The sequence below is a fragment of the Aquarana catesbeiana genome, linkage group LG06 (genome assembly GCF_042186555.1).
Source record: "Aquarana catesbeiana isolate 2022-GZ linkage group LG06, ASM4218655v1, whole genome shotgun sequence".
NCBI classification, from domain to species: Eukaryota; Metazoa; Chordata; class Amphibia; order Anura; family Ranidae; genus Aquarana; species Aquarana catesbeiana.
Genome location: NC_133329.1, coordinates 96,701,591 through 96,718,461, shown reverse-complemented (window position 1 = coordinate 96,718,461; position 16,871 = coordinate 96,701,591). Strand labels below are relative to the sequence as shown.

Genomic DNA, 16,871 nt, shown 5'->3' with positions numbered 1-16,871 from the left:
CTATAATTCAGTTATAAAAAGGGAGAAGGGAGCAAACATCTGGGATTTCGCTTTTTGAGAGAAGTTCCACTTTAATTTGGAGAGGCTTTCTCTGACATCCTGCTTTGTCTTTAGCACAGGAAGTGAAGGTAAATTTCCCCAGTGGGGAACAGACAGCAAAAAAAAAAAAAAGAGGCATGAGGCAGGGGTTTTAACCGCTTCCCGACCACTGCACGACGATATACGTGGGCAGAATGGCACGGGTGGGCAAAAGGGCGTACAGGTACATCCCCTTTGCCCGTGATCATGTCACAGGGAGGTAGAACGGGGAGATGCCTTTTTAAGCAAAGCATTTCCCCATTCTGCCTAGTGTCATGACAGAGATCACCGCTCTTTGTCATCGAGAGCAGTGATCGCTGTCATGTGTGTTGTAGCCCCTCCCCCCCACAGTTAGAATCACTCCCTAGGACACACTTAACCCCGTCATCGCCCCCTAGTGGTTATCACCTTCACTGCTAGTGTCATTTACACAGTAATCAGTGCATTTTATAGCACTGATCGCTGTATAAATGTCACTGGTCCCAAAATAGTGTCCGATGTGTCCGCCATAATGTCGCAGTCATGATAAAAATCACAAATCGCCGCAATTACTAATAAAAAAAAATAATAAAAATGCCATAAAACTATACCCTATTTTGTAGACGCTATAAATTTTGCGCAAACCAATCAATAAACTCTTATTGTGATTTTTTTTGTTACCAAAAATATGTAGAAGAATACATATCGGCCTAAACTGAGGAAAAAAATGTTTTTTTATATATTTTTGGGGGATATTTATTATAGCAAAAAGTAAAAAATATTGCTTTTTTTTTCAAAATTGTCGCTCTTTTTTGTTTATAGAACAAAAAAGAAAAACCGCAGAGGCGATCAAATACCACCAAAAGAAAGCTCTATTTGTGGGGAAAAAAGGACGTCAATTTTGTTTGGGTACAGCAGCGCACGACCGCGCAATTGTCATTTAAAGCGACGCAGTGCCGAATCGCAAAAAGTGCTCTGGTCAGGAAGGGGGCAAATCCTTCCAGGGCTGAAGTGGTTAAACATTTCTTTCGATAACCAACAAAAAAAAAAACTTTGATAGTCAAAAAAAACTAGGGCATATCATCCCATTTGGAGACATTGGAGGACCTGTATTTTGAGCTACTGTACTTGATTAATAACATTCTATTGTATGCCTGCAGTCTCTTTTTTTATTCTGATCTCCTGGCAGTAACTGAGAGTCATCAATAAATATATCCTCATACTTTCTAGATCACTAATTTGGAGAGATTTTCTCTGAATTCCTATTGTGTCTTTAGAAAATGAAGTGAAGGGAAATCTCCCCAGTAGGGAACACATAAAAAAAAATCAGACAGGGCTTTTAAACTTTCCTTTTGCTATAAAAAAAAAAAAAACGAAAAAAACTTTGATAGTAAAAACTAGGGAAAAGCATGTTATTGAAGGAAATGACCCCCTTTGAGGACATTATAGGAGTGGTGACATCTTTCTCGCGTATCTAAAAAAAACAAACAAACAAAAACAATTATACAAGACTTTTAAACATTCCTTTTACTATCCCAAAAAAATGTTAATAGTAAAAATAGGGAAAAACATGTTTAAGGAAATGATTCCCTTTTTAAGGACATTATAGGAGTGGACATGTTTATTCCCAGCTTTTCCCTCGGATTTGCAATTAAAAAAAAATAAATAAGCGCAAATTTTTAAGATCCTTTTTTTTGCACTATTTTTAGGTCGTAAATGTTAAAATAAATATATAAATGTAAAACTTATTTATAAATAGGCACCTAGGGTCTGGTGACAATCCCATATCCTGACCTATTTTATGAATAACGTTCTATCCCATCCCTCTCTCCTAGCGGTAACAGAGAGACATCTCTCTCTATAAATAACTGGATCCTCATACTTCTACTAGATCATTAATGAATGTATTTTGCATCCTGCTTGGAACAATACTGCATTTATTCTTAGCGCCCTCTACCGGCCATTTATAAAACCGCAGCCTGTATTCCATCTGAACGGGCCGTTCTCTCGGTCGCCACCTAGTGTCCATAGTAGGGTAGTGTCAGCTCCCTCCCCTCCAGGACACAGAGAAGACACAACGACCCAGCGAGTGAGAAGAGCCGCCCCGATCATGAGCGCTTCCCTCCGCTGAGAGCCGGGCTCCGGACACGGGACTAGCGGGCTTCTCCGGTGCTGGCTGTCTGTGGGAGGCAGCAGGGGATCCCGTGCGATGTGAGTGAGCTATGCATTGTGGAAATGGCCAGGCTGGAGTCCGGAGGAAAGATGGCGCCTCCCCCCCTGTGCGGGCTCTGCGGGTCTGCCCCCTCTTCCTGCTGGCCGCTGGGCTCCTACTGGGGCTCGGATCGGGGGCACCCCCCGACACATGGTGCCAACCCTGCCCGGGCAACTGTACGTGTGACCCACCTACCTGTCTGGTGAACTGCTCCGGAGGAGGACTGCAAGAGCTGGACCAAGTCCCTGGGAATGTCACTGTGCTGTGAGTACACCCCAATACTTCATTATAGGGGTACCCCCCATACCAATGTACTTTACCACCCCCCCAATGTCACTGTGATGTGAGTACACCCCAATACTTCATTATAGGGGTACCCCCCATACCAATGTACTTTACCACCCCCCAATGTCACTGTGCTGTGAGTACACCCCAATACTTCATTATAGGGGTACCCCCCATACCAATGTACTTTACCACCCCCCCCAATGTCACTATGCTGTGAGTACACCCCAATACTTCATTATAGGGGTACCCCCATACCAATGTACTTTACCACCCCCCCCAATGTCACTATGCTGTGAGTACACCCCAATACTTCATTATAGGGGTACCCCCCATACCAATGTACTTTACCACCCCCCCCAATGTCACTGTGCTGTGAGTACACCCCAATACTTCATTATAGGGGTACCCCCCATACCAATGTACTTTACCACCCCCCCATGTCACTGTGATGTGAGTACACCCCAATACTTCATTATAGGGGTACCCCCCATACCAATGTACTTTACCACCCCCCCAATGTCACTGTGCTGTGAGTACACCCCAATACTTCATTATAGGGGTACCCCCCATACCAATGTACTTTACCACCCCCCATGTCACTGTGATGTGAGTACACCCCAATACTTCATTATAGGGGTACCCCCCATACCAATGTACTTTACCACCCCCCCATGTCACTGTGATGTGAGTACACCCCAATACTTCATTATAGGGGTACCCCCCATACCAATGTACTTTACCACCCCCCCAATGTCACTGTGCTGTGAGTACACCCCAATACTTCATTATAGGGGTACCCCCCATACCAATGTACTTTACCACCCCCCCCAATGTCACTATGCTGTGAGTACACCCCAATACTTCATTATAGGGGTACCCCCATACCAATGTACTTTACCACCCCCCCCAATGTCACTATGCTGTGAGTACACCCCAATACTTCATTATAGGGGTACCCCCCATACCAATGTACTTTACCACCCCCCCCAATGTCACTGTGCTGTGAGTACACCCCAATACTTCATTATAGGGGTACCCCCCATACCAATGTACTTTACCACCCCCCCATGTCACTGTGATGTGAGTACACCCCAATACTTCATTATAGGGGTACCCCCCATACCAATGTACTTTACCACCCCCCCAATGTCACTGTGATGTGAGTACACCCCAATACTTCATTATAGGAGTACCCCCCATACCAATGTACTTTACCACCTCCCCAATGTCACTGTGCTGTGAGTACACCCCAATACTTCATTATAGGGGTACCCCCCCATACCAATGTACTTTACCACCCCCCCAATGTCACTGTGATGTGAGTACACCCCAATACTTCATTATAGGGGTACCCCCCATACCAATCTACTTTACCACCTCCCCAATGTCACTGTGATGTGAGTACACCCCAATACTTCATTATAGGGGTACCCCCCATTCCAATGTACTTTACCACCCCCCAATGTCACTGTGATGTGAGTACATCCCGATAATTCTTTATAGGGGTACCCCCATACCAATGTACTTTACCACCCCCCAATGTCACTGTGGTGACACCCCAATACTTCATTATAGGGGTACCCCCCCATACCAATCTACTTAACCACCCCCCAATGTCACTGTGCTGTGAGTACACCCTAATACTTCATTATAGGGGTACCCCCCATACCAATGTACTTTACCACCCCCCAATGTCACTGTGCTGTGAGTACACCCCAATACTTCATTATAGGGGTACCCCCCATACCAATGTACTTTACCACCCCCCCAATGTCACTGTGCCGAGTACACCCCAATACTTCATTATAGGGGTACCCCCCATACTAATGTACTTTACCACCCCCCAATGTCACTGTGATGTGAGTACACCCCAATACATTATAGGGGTACCCCCCATACCAATGTACTTTACCACCCCCCCAATGTCACTGTGCTGTGAGTACACCCCAATACTTCATTATAGGGGTACCCCCCATACCAATGTACTTTACCACCCCCCAATGTCACTGTGGTGTGAGTACACCCCAATACTATATTATAGGGGTACCCCCCATACCAATCTACTTAACCACCCCCCAATGTCACTGTGCTGTGAGTACACCCCAATACTTCATTATAGGGGTACCCCCCATACCAATGTACTTTACCACCCCCCAATGTCACTGTGGTGTGAGTACACCCCAATACTATATTATAGGGGTACCCCCCATACCAATCTACTTAACCACCCCCCAATGTCACTGTGCTGTGAGTACACCCTAATACTTCATTATAGGGGTACCCCCATACCAATGTACTTTACCACCCCCCAATGTCACTGTGCTGTGAGTACACCCCAATACTTCATTATAGGGGTACCCCCATACCAATGTACTTTACCACCCCCCAATGTCACTGTGCTGTAAGTACACCCCAATACTTCATTATAGGGGTACACCCCATACCAATGTACTTTACCACCCCCCCATGTCACTGCTGTGAGTACACTGCAATACTTCATTAAAGGGGTACACCCCCATACCAATGTACTGTACCCCAGCAATGTTACTGTGAGTACACCCGAATACTTCATTATAGGGGTACCCCCCATACCAATGTACTTTACCACCCCCCTATACCCCGGCAATGTCATTGGGGTACACCCCCAATGTACTATACCCTGGCAATTTCACTGTGCTGTGAGTACACCCCCATACTACATTATAGGGGTGCACCCCATACCTTGCACCCCAATGTACCATACCCCCAATACCCTCCACCTCTAATGTACTATACCCCACCCAATACCCTGCACCCCTAATGTTCTATACCCCCCAATACCCTGCACCTCTAATGTACTATACCACAACCCCATACCCAAACAATGTCAATGTGCTGTAAGTACACCCCAATACTTTATTATACAAGTATACCCTTATTACCCCCCCCCCCCCACCTTATACCCAGAAATGTCACCATGCTGTGAGTATACCCCAATAGTTTATTATAACACCCCCCCTTATACCCTGCACCTTTTCTGTAGCATCCCCCCCCCCTCATACGCTGACAATGTCACTGTGCTGTGGGTACACCCCAATACTTTAATATACCACCCCCATACCCTGCACCCCTAATGATATATACCACCCCCAACCTGATAATACCTCATTGTGCAGTGAGTACACCCCAATACTTTATTATACCGCCCCCTTATACTCTGCACCCTTACCCTATGCCCCTTCTACCCTATAGCCCCCTAACATAACCTCTTCTACCTTGCATCCCTTTTTACCCTCTAACCCCCTTACCCTATGCCCCCTTTGGCCCTGCGTCCATTTACTCGACGCCTCTACTATCCAACATACCTTCTTCCCTGCACTCCTTCTACTCTTCTTTCCTGCACCCCACTATCCTGTACCTCTTTTTCCCTGCACCCCTTCTACCATGCACCCATTGTTCCCTACACCCCTTTTGCCATGCACCCTCTACCCCCTACCTTACCCCCTGGACCCTCCTGGCAGCCCCACAGCTCAGGACAGCTTTGTTTACCAACTTTTACAGAGTTTTAAAAACTTTTCAAAACTTTCCCAAAACTTAAAAAAACTTTTTAACTCTGACATACCAGACTATCCAGATCCCCATCCTGTGATTAATCAGAGTGCCGGGGGAGGAAAAAACATGGATACAAAATATCTGATTGTATTTATATTTATTATTATTATTGTCAGGGAGTTCTTTGGCTGTGCTGATATTTGAGATTTTCTTTTTTCTGTTGTATCTGACATCGCCGCCGACACAGATCCGGACTTTCCACTTTATATAATAGGGGGGCGGACAAAATCTAGGGGCACCTAAACAACCAATTAGTTATCGTCATTTTCTGTGCACGCTGTGATAATTGACTGATTGCTATGGGTTACTGCACATCATCCCAGCTTTGTTATATATGAAAAAAACAAACTGGTCCTTGTGGTATGTATAATGTGTCCACGTATAAATAAATAAATTGATAATAAGTAATAATAATATATATATAAAAAAAAGTTATATATTAGGGATCAAGTGAAAATAATATTTAAAAATAAATACTGTGTATGTGTGTGTGTGTATATATGTACAGTGTGTATATATATATATATATATATATATATATATATATATATATATATATATATATATATATATATATATATATATATATATATAAAATGTGTGTGTGTGTATATATATATATGTATATATATATATATATATATATATATATATATATATATATATATATATATATATATTTTTTATTATTACACACGATTTTATATCGCACCAACAGTTTATGCAGTGCTTTACAATGTAGAGGGGGGCAGCACAATTACAGTACAGTTCAATACAGAAGGGGCAGGAGGTCCCTGGTCGTAGAGCTTACATTCTAAAGGGAGGGGGTGGTGGTACAAAAGGTAATAGTTGCGGGGACTGATTTGATGGGGGTGACTCGGGGACAGTTGTTAGGTGGGTGTGGAATAGGCTTCCCTGAATAAGTGAGTTTTCAGGGATCTCCTAAAGGTGGACAGGTTAGGGGCTGATCGGACATACCGGGACAGGGAGTTCCAGAGGATGGGAGAGGCTCTGGAGAAGTCCTGAAGGCGAGCATGGGAGGAGGAAACAAGGGTGCTAGAGAGCAGGAGGTCCTGGGAGGAGCGGAGGGGACGATTTGGGCGATATCTGATGAGGTTGGTGATGTAGCTGGGGGCGACGTTGTGGTTATCATTTTGAATTTTATACGGTGGGGTAGGGGAAGCCAGTGAAGAGATTGGCAGAGAGCAGCAGCAGTCACGGATCGGTTAGTGAAGTGTATTATTCTAGCAGCAGCATTCATAATAGACTGAAGGGGGGATAGCCTGTGTAAGGTTAGGCCATTAAGGAGAGAGTTACAGTAGTCAAGGCGGGAAATAATCAAGGAGTGAATAAGTTGCTATGTGGTGTCATTAGACAAGAAGGGTCAAATTCTGGAGATGTTGCAGAGGTTAAGGCGGCAGAATTTGGCCAGTGATTGGATGGGGGGGGCTGAAGGAGAGGTCAGAGTCAAGGATTACACCCAGCACCCTGGCATGTGTGCAGGGACCAATGGTTGTGCTGTTGATCTTAATGGTAAAGTCATGGAGGAGGGGATCGGGAAGGAGGAAATATAACAAGCTCGGTTTTAGAAAGATTGAGTTTGAGAAAGTGGTGTTACATCCATACTGATATATCATTCAGTAAGTTTGAGATCCGTGAGGAGAGCAAGGGGGATGAGTTGAGGAGTGGAGAGATAGATCTGGGTGTTGTCGGCGTAGAGGTGGTATTGGAAGCCATGGGAGGTTATCAACTGGCCCAGGGAAGAGGTATAGAGCGAGAATAGGAGGGGCCCAAGGACAAAGCCTTGGGGTACCCCAACAGAAAGAGGAAGAGGAGCGGAGGAGATGGAGTTGTAAGTGACACTGAAAGTGCGCTGAGATAGGTAGGAGGAGAACCAGGATAAAGCAGAATCACGGAGGCCAAGGGAGTGTAGTTTGCTAAGGAGGAGCAGGTGTTCAACTGTGTCGAAGGCAGCAGAGAGGTCTAAGAGTATGAGTATGGCGTAATGGCCATTGGTTTTAGCAGTTAGTTGGTCATTGGTGATTTTTAGTAGGGCAGTTTCAGTGGAATTTTGTGGACGAAAGCCGGACTGTAGGGGGTCGGGAAGGTTGTTGTCCGTGAGGTAGCGACTCATTCAGTCATGGACAAGGTGTTCGATGAGCTTGGAGGCAAACGGGAGCAGGGAGATGGGTCTTAAGTTATTCAAACAGGTGGGGTCTAGTGAGGGTTTTTTAAGTATGGGGGAACCAGTACTTGTTTGAGAGGGGAAGGAAAGGTGCTGGAGGAGAGGGAGAGGTTGAAGATGTGGGTTAGGGAGTTTAGGATAGAGCGGGAAGGTGGTCGCAGTAATTGTGAGGGGACAGGTGGTAAGGTGGGCCATGTGGAGGAGTTTATCAACGTCATCGGTGGTAACTGGGCAGAAGCAGGAGAGTATTGAGTGCGGTGTTGGACCTGATGTGTTGGGTAGGGGAGGAAGTTGAATGCTGGATATCTCCTCGTGAATTGTGTCGATTTTGCTTTTGAAATGGTTGGCAATCTGTTGAGCGGTAAGCAAGTTGGTGGGTGGGGGCAGTGGGGTATGAAGTAAGAAATTAAGGGTAGAAAAGAGTTGACGAGGTTTGGATGAGAGTGTTGATAGATAGAGATATATAGTGCCTTGAAAAAGTATTCATACCCCTTGAAATTTTCCAAATTTTGTCATGTTACTACCAAAAACAGAAATGTGTGGGTTTTTTTTTTTTTTTTTTTTTTTTTTTTTTTTTTTGGCATTTTATGTGATAGACCAACCCAAAGTGGCACATAATGGTGAAATGGAAAGAAAATGATAAAAGGTTTTCAAATTCTTTTACAAATAAATATCTGAAAAGTGTGGCATTCATTTGTATTCAGCCCCCTTTACTCTAATACCCCTAACTAAAATCTAGTGGAATCAATTGCCTTCAGAAGTCACCTGATTCGTAAATAGAGTCCACCTGTGTGAAATTTCATCTCAGTATAAATACAGCTGTTCTGTGAAGCCCGCAGAGGTTTGTAAGAGAACCTTAGTGAACAAACAACATCATGAAGGCCAAGGAACACACCAGACAGGTCAGGGATAAAGTTGTGGAGAAGTTTAAAGCAAGATTTGGTTATAAAAAAACATCCCAAGCTTTGAACATCTCATGGAGCACTGTTTAATCCATCATCCGAAAATGGAAAGAGTATGACACAACTGCAAACCTACCAAGACATTACCGTCCACCTAAACTGACAGACCTAGCAAGGAGAGCATTAATCAGAGAAGCAGCCAAGAGGCCCATGCTAACTCTGCAGGAGCTGCAGAGATCCACAGCTCAGGTGGGAGAATCTGTCCTCAGGACAACTATTAGTCGTGCTCTCCACAAATCTGACCTTTTTGGAAGAGTGTCAAGAAGAAAGCCATTGTTGAAAGAAAGTCATAAGAAGTCCCGTTTGCAATTTGCGAGAAGCCATGTGGGGGGACTCAGCAAACATGTGGAAGAAGGTGCGCTGGTCAGATGAGACTAAATTGAACTTTTTGGCCTAAGAACACAATGCTATGTGTGGCAGAAAACTAACACTGCACATCACCCTGAACACACCATGCTTTTCTTTAGCAGGGACAGGGAAGATGGATGGAGCCAGATACAGGGCAATCTTAGAAGAAAACCTGTTATGCCGCGTACACACGAGCGGACTTTACGGCAGACTTTGCCCGGGGGACTTTTCGACTGACTTTACGACGGACTTTCTGAATGAACGGACTTGCCTACACACAATTAACCAGTCCAGCGAATTTGTACGTGATGACGTACGACCGGGCTTAAATAAGGAAGTTCATAGCCAGTAGCCAATAGCTGCCCTAGCGTGGCTTTTTGTCCGTCGAACTAGCATACAGACGAGCGGACTTTTCGACCGGACTTGAGTCCGTCGGATAGCTTTGAAACATGTTCCAAATCTAAGTCCGTCCAACTTTTGAGAAAACAAAGTCCGCTGGAGCCCACACACGATCGAATTGTCCGCCGAAATCCGGTACGCCGGGCCAAGTCTGCCATAAAGTCCGCTCGTGTGTACGCGGCATTAGAGTCTGGAAAAGACTTGAGACTGGGGCGGATGTTCACCTTCCAGCAGGACAACGACTCTAAACATACAGCCAGAGCTACAATGGAATGGTTTAGATCAAAGCATGTTCATGTGTTAGAATGGTCCTGTCAAAGCCCAGACCTAAGTCTAATTGATAATCTGTGGCAAGACTTGAAAATTGCTGTTCACAGACGCTCTCCATCCAATCTGACAGAGCTTGAGATATTTTGCATAGAAGAATGGGCAAAAATTTCACTCTCTAGATGTGCAAAGCTGGTAGAGACAGCCCTAAAAAGACTTGCAGCTGTAATTGCAGCAAAAGGTGGTTCTACAAAGTATTGACTCGGGGGCTGAATACAAATGAACACCACACTTTTCACATATTTATTTGTAAAAAAAATGTGAAAACCATTTATCATTTTCCTTCCACTTTACAATTATGTGCCACTTTGTGTTGGTCTATCACATAAAATCCCAATAAAATACATTTACATTTTTAGTTACATGAAAAAATGTGGAACATTATAACTATTTCAAGGCACCGTGTGTGTATATATAATCCCCCCCCCCCCCCTTTTCTTTCACTCATGGTTAGTGTTTGGCTGAAGTCATTTATTATCAATCAACTATGTTAACTCTTTTTTTAAATCATAAGGACAGAAACTACCCAAATGACCCTGATCAAAAGTTTACATACCCCAGTTCTTATTACCATGTATTGCCCCCTTTAACATCAATGACAGCTTGAAGTCTTTTGTGGTATTTGTGGATGAAGCTCTTTATCTTCTCAGATGGTAAAGCTGCCCATTCTTCTTGCCAAAAAGTCTCCAGTTCCTGTAAATTCTTGGGCTATCTTGCATGAACTGCACGTTTGAGATCTCCCCAGAGTGGCTCAATGATATTGTGGTCAGGAGACTGAGATGGCCACTCCAGAACCTTCACTTTATTCGGCTGTAGCCAATGACAGGTCTACTTGGCCTTGTGTTTTGGATCATTGTCATGTTGGAATGTCCAAGTACATCCCATGCGCAGCTTCCTGGCTGATGAATGCAAATGTTCTTCCAGTATTTTTTGATAATCATACTGCATTCATCTTGCCATCAATTTTGACCAAATTTCCTGTGCCTTTGTAGCTCACACATCCCCAAAACATCAGCGATCCACCTCTGTGTTTCACAGTAGGAATGGTGTACCTTTCATCATAGGCCTTGTTGACTCTCCAAATGAAGCGTTTTATGGTTGTGGCCAAAAAGCTCAGTTTTGGCCTCATCACTTCAAATGACTTTGTGCCAGAAGGTTTGAGGCTTGTCTCTGTGCTGTTTGGTGTATTGTAAGGGGGATCCTTTGTGGAATTTGTGTAGTATTGGCTTTCTTCTGGCGACTCGACCATGCAGCCCATCTTTCTTCAATTGCCTCCGTATTGTGCATCTTGAAACAGCCACACCACATGTTTTCAGAGAGTCCTGTATTTCACCTGAAGTTATTTGTGGGTTTTTCTTTGCATCCTGAACAATTTTCCTGGCAGTTGCGGCTGAAATTTTAGTTGGTCTACCTGACCGTGGTTTGGTTTCAACAGAACCCCTCATTTTCCACTTCTTGATTAGAGTTTGAACACTGCTGATCGGCATTCTCAATTCCTTGGATATCTCTCTATATCCCTTTCCTGTATTATACAGTTCAACTACCTTTTCCCACAGATCCTTTGACAATTCTTTTACTTTCCCATGACTCAAAAATCCAGAAACATCAGTGCAGCACTGGATGAAAGATGCAAGGGTCTGTCAGGAGTCCAGAAACTCATTGGCCTTTTACGCACGCACACACACACACACACACACATTACAAGCAAACAGATCACAGGTGAGGATGGTTACCTTTAATAGCCATTCAAACCCCTTTGTGTCAACTTGTGTTTATGTTATCAGGCCAAAATCACCAGGGTATGTAAACTTTTGATCAGGGTCATTTGGGTAGTTTCTGTTGTCATTATGAAAAATAGTAAACACAGTTGATTGATAATAAATGGCTTCTGCCAAACACTAACCATGAGTGAAAGAAATGTTTTTGCGTTGTGATTCATATTCTTTGAAAAATGGCCAAGAAATCATAAATTTTGCCAGGGTATGTAAACTTATGAGCACAGCTGTATATTGTACATTCACATCTCTCCCTGCCCTTTTATATAATCCTTTATGGACTTGTTCTTGAACTAGTCCTATATTCTCTCTCTATTTTATGTATATCTTGCAAGCAGTCATATTTTTCTTCTTCCACTTTATGAAATTTTGTTTGTATGGCGGTTGATTTGACAGTTTGTAAGACAGCTCAGTAGTTTTTGGAATGAACATTCCCTGTACATTTAATAACTTGATGAATGTCAATGGAAAATACTTCAACGTTTTGTTTGCTCATTCGATTTTGAAATGAATGGCTTTACCCAAACAAAAACCACACACACTGCTAGAAATTTGAGAAAAAAAAAACGTTTTTTGCACCTTCGAATTTTCTCATCACTATGGTTTCAAAATAACCTAAACATTGTTTTGACCCCCACTGACCATCAGAAAATCAAAGAAACTTAAAAAAAAAAAAAAGAATTCTGCTAGTGTATGACTAGCTTGTAGTTTTAGTTTTTCGATTGGTTCTGTTCATTACCCCCCTTGGCACAGCAGGGGTTAAATGGTATTCATTATAAATTGTGTTGATTTGCATTGGTTACAGCAGACTTTGTGCATTGTGTCATTGGGCTGTACAGACAGGACACACAAGGCTGGGTTATATGGAGAGGTTGGTATTGTCTGGCACTGCTGTTGGTTTCCCTGTAGTTCTGTTATAAAATATATATTGGGAGCCATAAATGACATAATAGTATTAGAGTCTGCTGCCAGCATGTCTTCAGTGAAGGTGGTCTGCTATCAGCACACAAGAGATACTTTATAGTATATTAGAGTTCAGACTCGTGTAACAGTTGGCAGCTTGTATATTATACATTTTCAGTGAGTGCATGTTTGATTTATAAGTTTAATTTTTTTTGCCTTTGTATTTATTTATGTTTTTGGATGGAGTGATGGAAAGGTTGTAACCCTTCCCTGTTTAACTAAAAAAGAATTATCAGGCATTCCACTTTAAGGAATTGTCCTAGGTAAATGTCACATTTTACATGCGAGTGTAGCCACCCTAATACAGGAAGATGTGTATTTAAAACAAAAACAAAAAAAAATTGCATAACCGTTCATCCATCGAAACTGCATGTAAATTTTGTTCTGTGCAAATAGAGCAAAATTGAATGTTCTCAGGCTATATTCTCTGCAGATCAAATGTGTGAATGGGTTAAATACCACATTATGCCAACTAGATGGTGCTGACTATCTAAAAAAAAAAAAAAAAAAAGTGCTCTTTAGCTCCATCTAGTGGCCATAATGCAGTATTTCCACCCCTTTTATTAATTTGATCTGCAGAGAATATAGTCAAAGAACATTCAGTTTTTGCTCCATTTGCACCAAACTATTTAACATGCAATATCGATGGATGAACAGCTATGCAAATGTTTTGTAGATACATCCCAAAGTGTGTTATTGGCAGGATTAACAAGTGAGTATAAAGCGGAAAAACTAAGTCTGAAAAAGACAGACACCATGTCTAAGAACTGGTTAGCAACAATATATTACATGTTTATTCTTGGGTTTAGATACTCTTTATACATTCTCTACTGTATCAGAAACAAAAAAAGACTTTAGATACACTTTAATACTATCACTAGTAAAATGTTACTAATTCAACATCATTGTTGCAAATTGTGCAGTTTGAGATACTGTATATAGTTGTTATAGCATTTTATGCATTATAATTGTAAAACTTTTTTTTTTTCTAACATGCATTGGGAGCAGATTCATGGGAAATGAATACCAGCAGAATTCCCAGTAATTGTTTCCCTAACATAGAAACTTCAAACTGATTGGTTGCCGTTGGTTACACCTCCACTTTGTTCTCCAGTTTTATCCGCCCCATTGGCTGTGTACCTTCAGATGTTGAAGAACTCGCTGCCCCCTGCCATTTAGGGAATGCTGGGGTTTGTAGTTCCCTTGTAGCCACACACTCACAGGTTATTTATAAGCCAATTCACACTAGCATTTGCGTACTATACTCAGTGTGTGTTGTGTAGGGGCAGTGTGATACGTTGATATAATGCATGGCACTGTTTACTTTTTCTGTCTTTTTTTTTTTTTTTTTACTTTATTGATATGACACAAAATGGCATTTCATTCATCTCTGTGCACTGCAGCCAATTGAATTGTGAAGTGTTAGTGTAGTGTAGCATATCACAATGCACTGTGTAAAACTGCAACTATCACACAGGCAGTGCATTGGTGTAGACTGAAACAGTAGGACACAAAACAGATTAGCTTGTCTATTAGAGGTGCACTGGATGGAAATTTTGGTGCTAAAACTGAAAATTCAGGATGCACTTGGCCAAAACCGAAAATGACAGTTTAAAAAAATAAATAAATAAATAAAAATAAATAAATATATATAAATATATATATATATATATATATATATATATATATATATATATTTATATATGTGTGTTTGTATTATATTCGACTTTTTAATTAATATCATGATTTTAAATGAATATGAATTTGTGGGCCATTATTGGCACCTTTAGCACAAGAAAAGCCCAAGAAGAATGCATCCCTTTTATATTCTATGTATGTCTTCACACTGGTCCATTGCGCTTCCGTTGTGGCGTTAAAAATCATGCGTGATGCATTTTTGGTCAGTTAAAAAAAAAAAATGCACCAAAAATGCCCTTTCTTGTTGAAATGCATTGAAAATGCAGCAAGAATGCATCAATAATACACCTGTGTTACATTTTTAAGCGGCTTTTGAGTCACATGTATGAAAAATACACCGTAAGCACAGGAAAATCATGGCAAAATCGTGTGCGTTTTTGGTGCCATTATCGGCACTATTTTCTCTATCGGCAAAAATGACAAAAACACAATTTTCGGCCACCTGAAATTTTGGTGCATCTCTATTGTCGATGCATTGTCACTGTGCTGCCCAATGGGGCTGGCATGCCTAATCCCTAATACCATCTTTTTATTTATTTATTTTTTTAATAAAGATTGGGCTTTGGACTCGACACGTTTGTGGTTTTTGGGGCATCTGGCGTTTTTTTGTTTTTTTTTTCTAGCTCTAAATGCCCCTGTATGTTAGCCTATGTGTCCATGCACACATAAGCGTTTGGAGGCAGAAAACGCCCCACTGCCAGTTCATCCAGGAGCAGCGTAGTTTTGGCAGAAAAAAAAAAGCTTGATGGGTATAAATACACTTTAGCGCTAAGTGCATTAAGCGTTTGAACAATAATTCATTTTACTGGCCAGAATAAATTATTTTGGCCAGTGAAATGAATTCACAGCCAAGTGCTTTATGCGCCTAAACACGTCTTGATGTTTATACGCATTTGCAAGTGTCAAGCGTTTTTTCCTGCGAGAACACTGCTGCCAGGGGGAAAGGCATCTAGGAGAGACGCCCTGTGTGTATGAGGCCATACTTGTCCTGGTTATCTGGATTCAAACAACTAATTTATATAATTGCACCTATCAAGCTGTTGTTTGTTAATAATAGGTTATATTTAGAGATGTAAATAGCTTTGCCCCCCCCCCCGAAAAAAAGTTTCTAATGAAGGTGGTAGGGTTTCAGAAAGAATTGCCTAAAAGGTGTTTAACCACTGCAGCCCCAGAAAGTTTACCCCCCTTCATGACCTGGCCATTTTTTGCAATTTAGCACTGAGTTACTTCAACTGACAAATGCATGGTCGTGCGACGCTGTACCCAAATAAAATTGATGTCCCTTTTTTTCCCCCACAAATAGAGCTTTAGTTTGGTGATATTTGATCACCTCTGCAGCTTTTATTTTTTGCGCTATAAGCAAAAAAAAAAACTATATATATTATATACTGCTACATATTCTTGGTAATAAATCCCAATAAGCGTATATTGATTGGTTTGCGCAAAAGTTGTAGCATCTACAAACTATGGGATATGTTTATGGAATTTCAATTTTATTTTTTTTACTAGTAATGTCACTTTTTTTTTTTTTTTGTGGGACTGCGACATTGGCGGACAAAACTGACACTAAGTGACACTTTTTGGGAACCAGTAAACCCAAGACTAAAAATGTAATATCTTTATTTTCACCAGGTGACCCTACCTATGACACACTACCTGTCCTAGGGTGACAACACTTACTGGCTGTACTGTATTTATCGCAATGTCACCCTAATGCCCCGTACACAAGTTAGGATGTTCTGATGGGAGCTTGTTGTCGGAAATTCTGACCATGTGTAGGCTCCATCGGACATTTCCGACACACAAAATTTGAGATCTGGATCTCAAATTTTCCAACCACAAAATCCGTTCTCGTAAAATCCGATCATGTGTACACAATTCCGACGCACAAAGTTCCACGCATGCTCGGAACCAAGCAGAAGAACCGCACTGGCTATTGAACTTCATTTTTCTCTGCTCGTCGTACGTGTTGTACATCACCGCGTTCTTGACGTTTGGAATTTCGGACAAGATTTGTGTGACCGTGTGTATGCGAGACAAGTTTGAGCAAACATCCGTCAGAAAAA

At 42.0% G+C, this 16,871-nt stretch overlaps 1 protein-coding gene across 1 annotated transcript in view; it reads left to right on the top strand.

The window, feature by feature from the left end:
- The first annotated feature begins 905 nt into the window (after window positions 1-905).
- Window positions 906-16,871, top strand: part of PKD1 (polycystin 1, transient receptor potential channel interacting) — a 288,453-nt gene continuing 272,487 nt past the window's right edge. Inside the window, exon 1 of the mRNA XM_073636475.1 lies at window positions 906-2,533. Within this exon, the coding sequence (XP_073492576.1) occupies window positions 2,280-2,533 (254 nt within the window). The 5' untranslated portion in view covers window positions 906-2,279. The remainder of the gene's footprint in view (window positions 2,534-16,871) is intronic.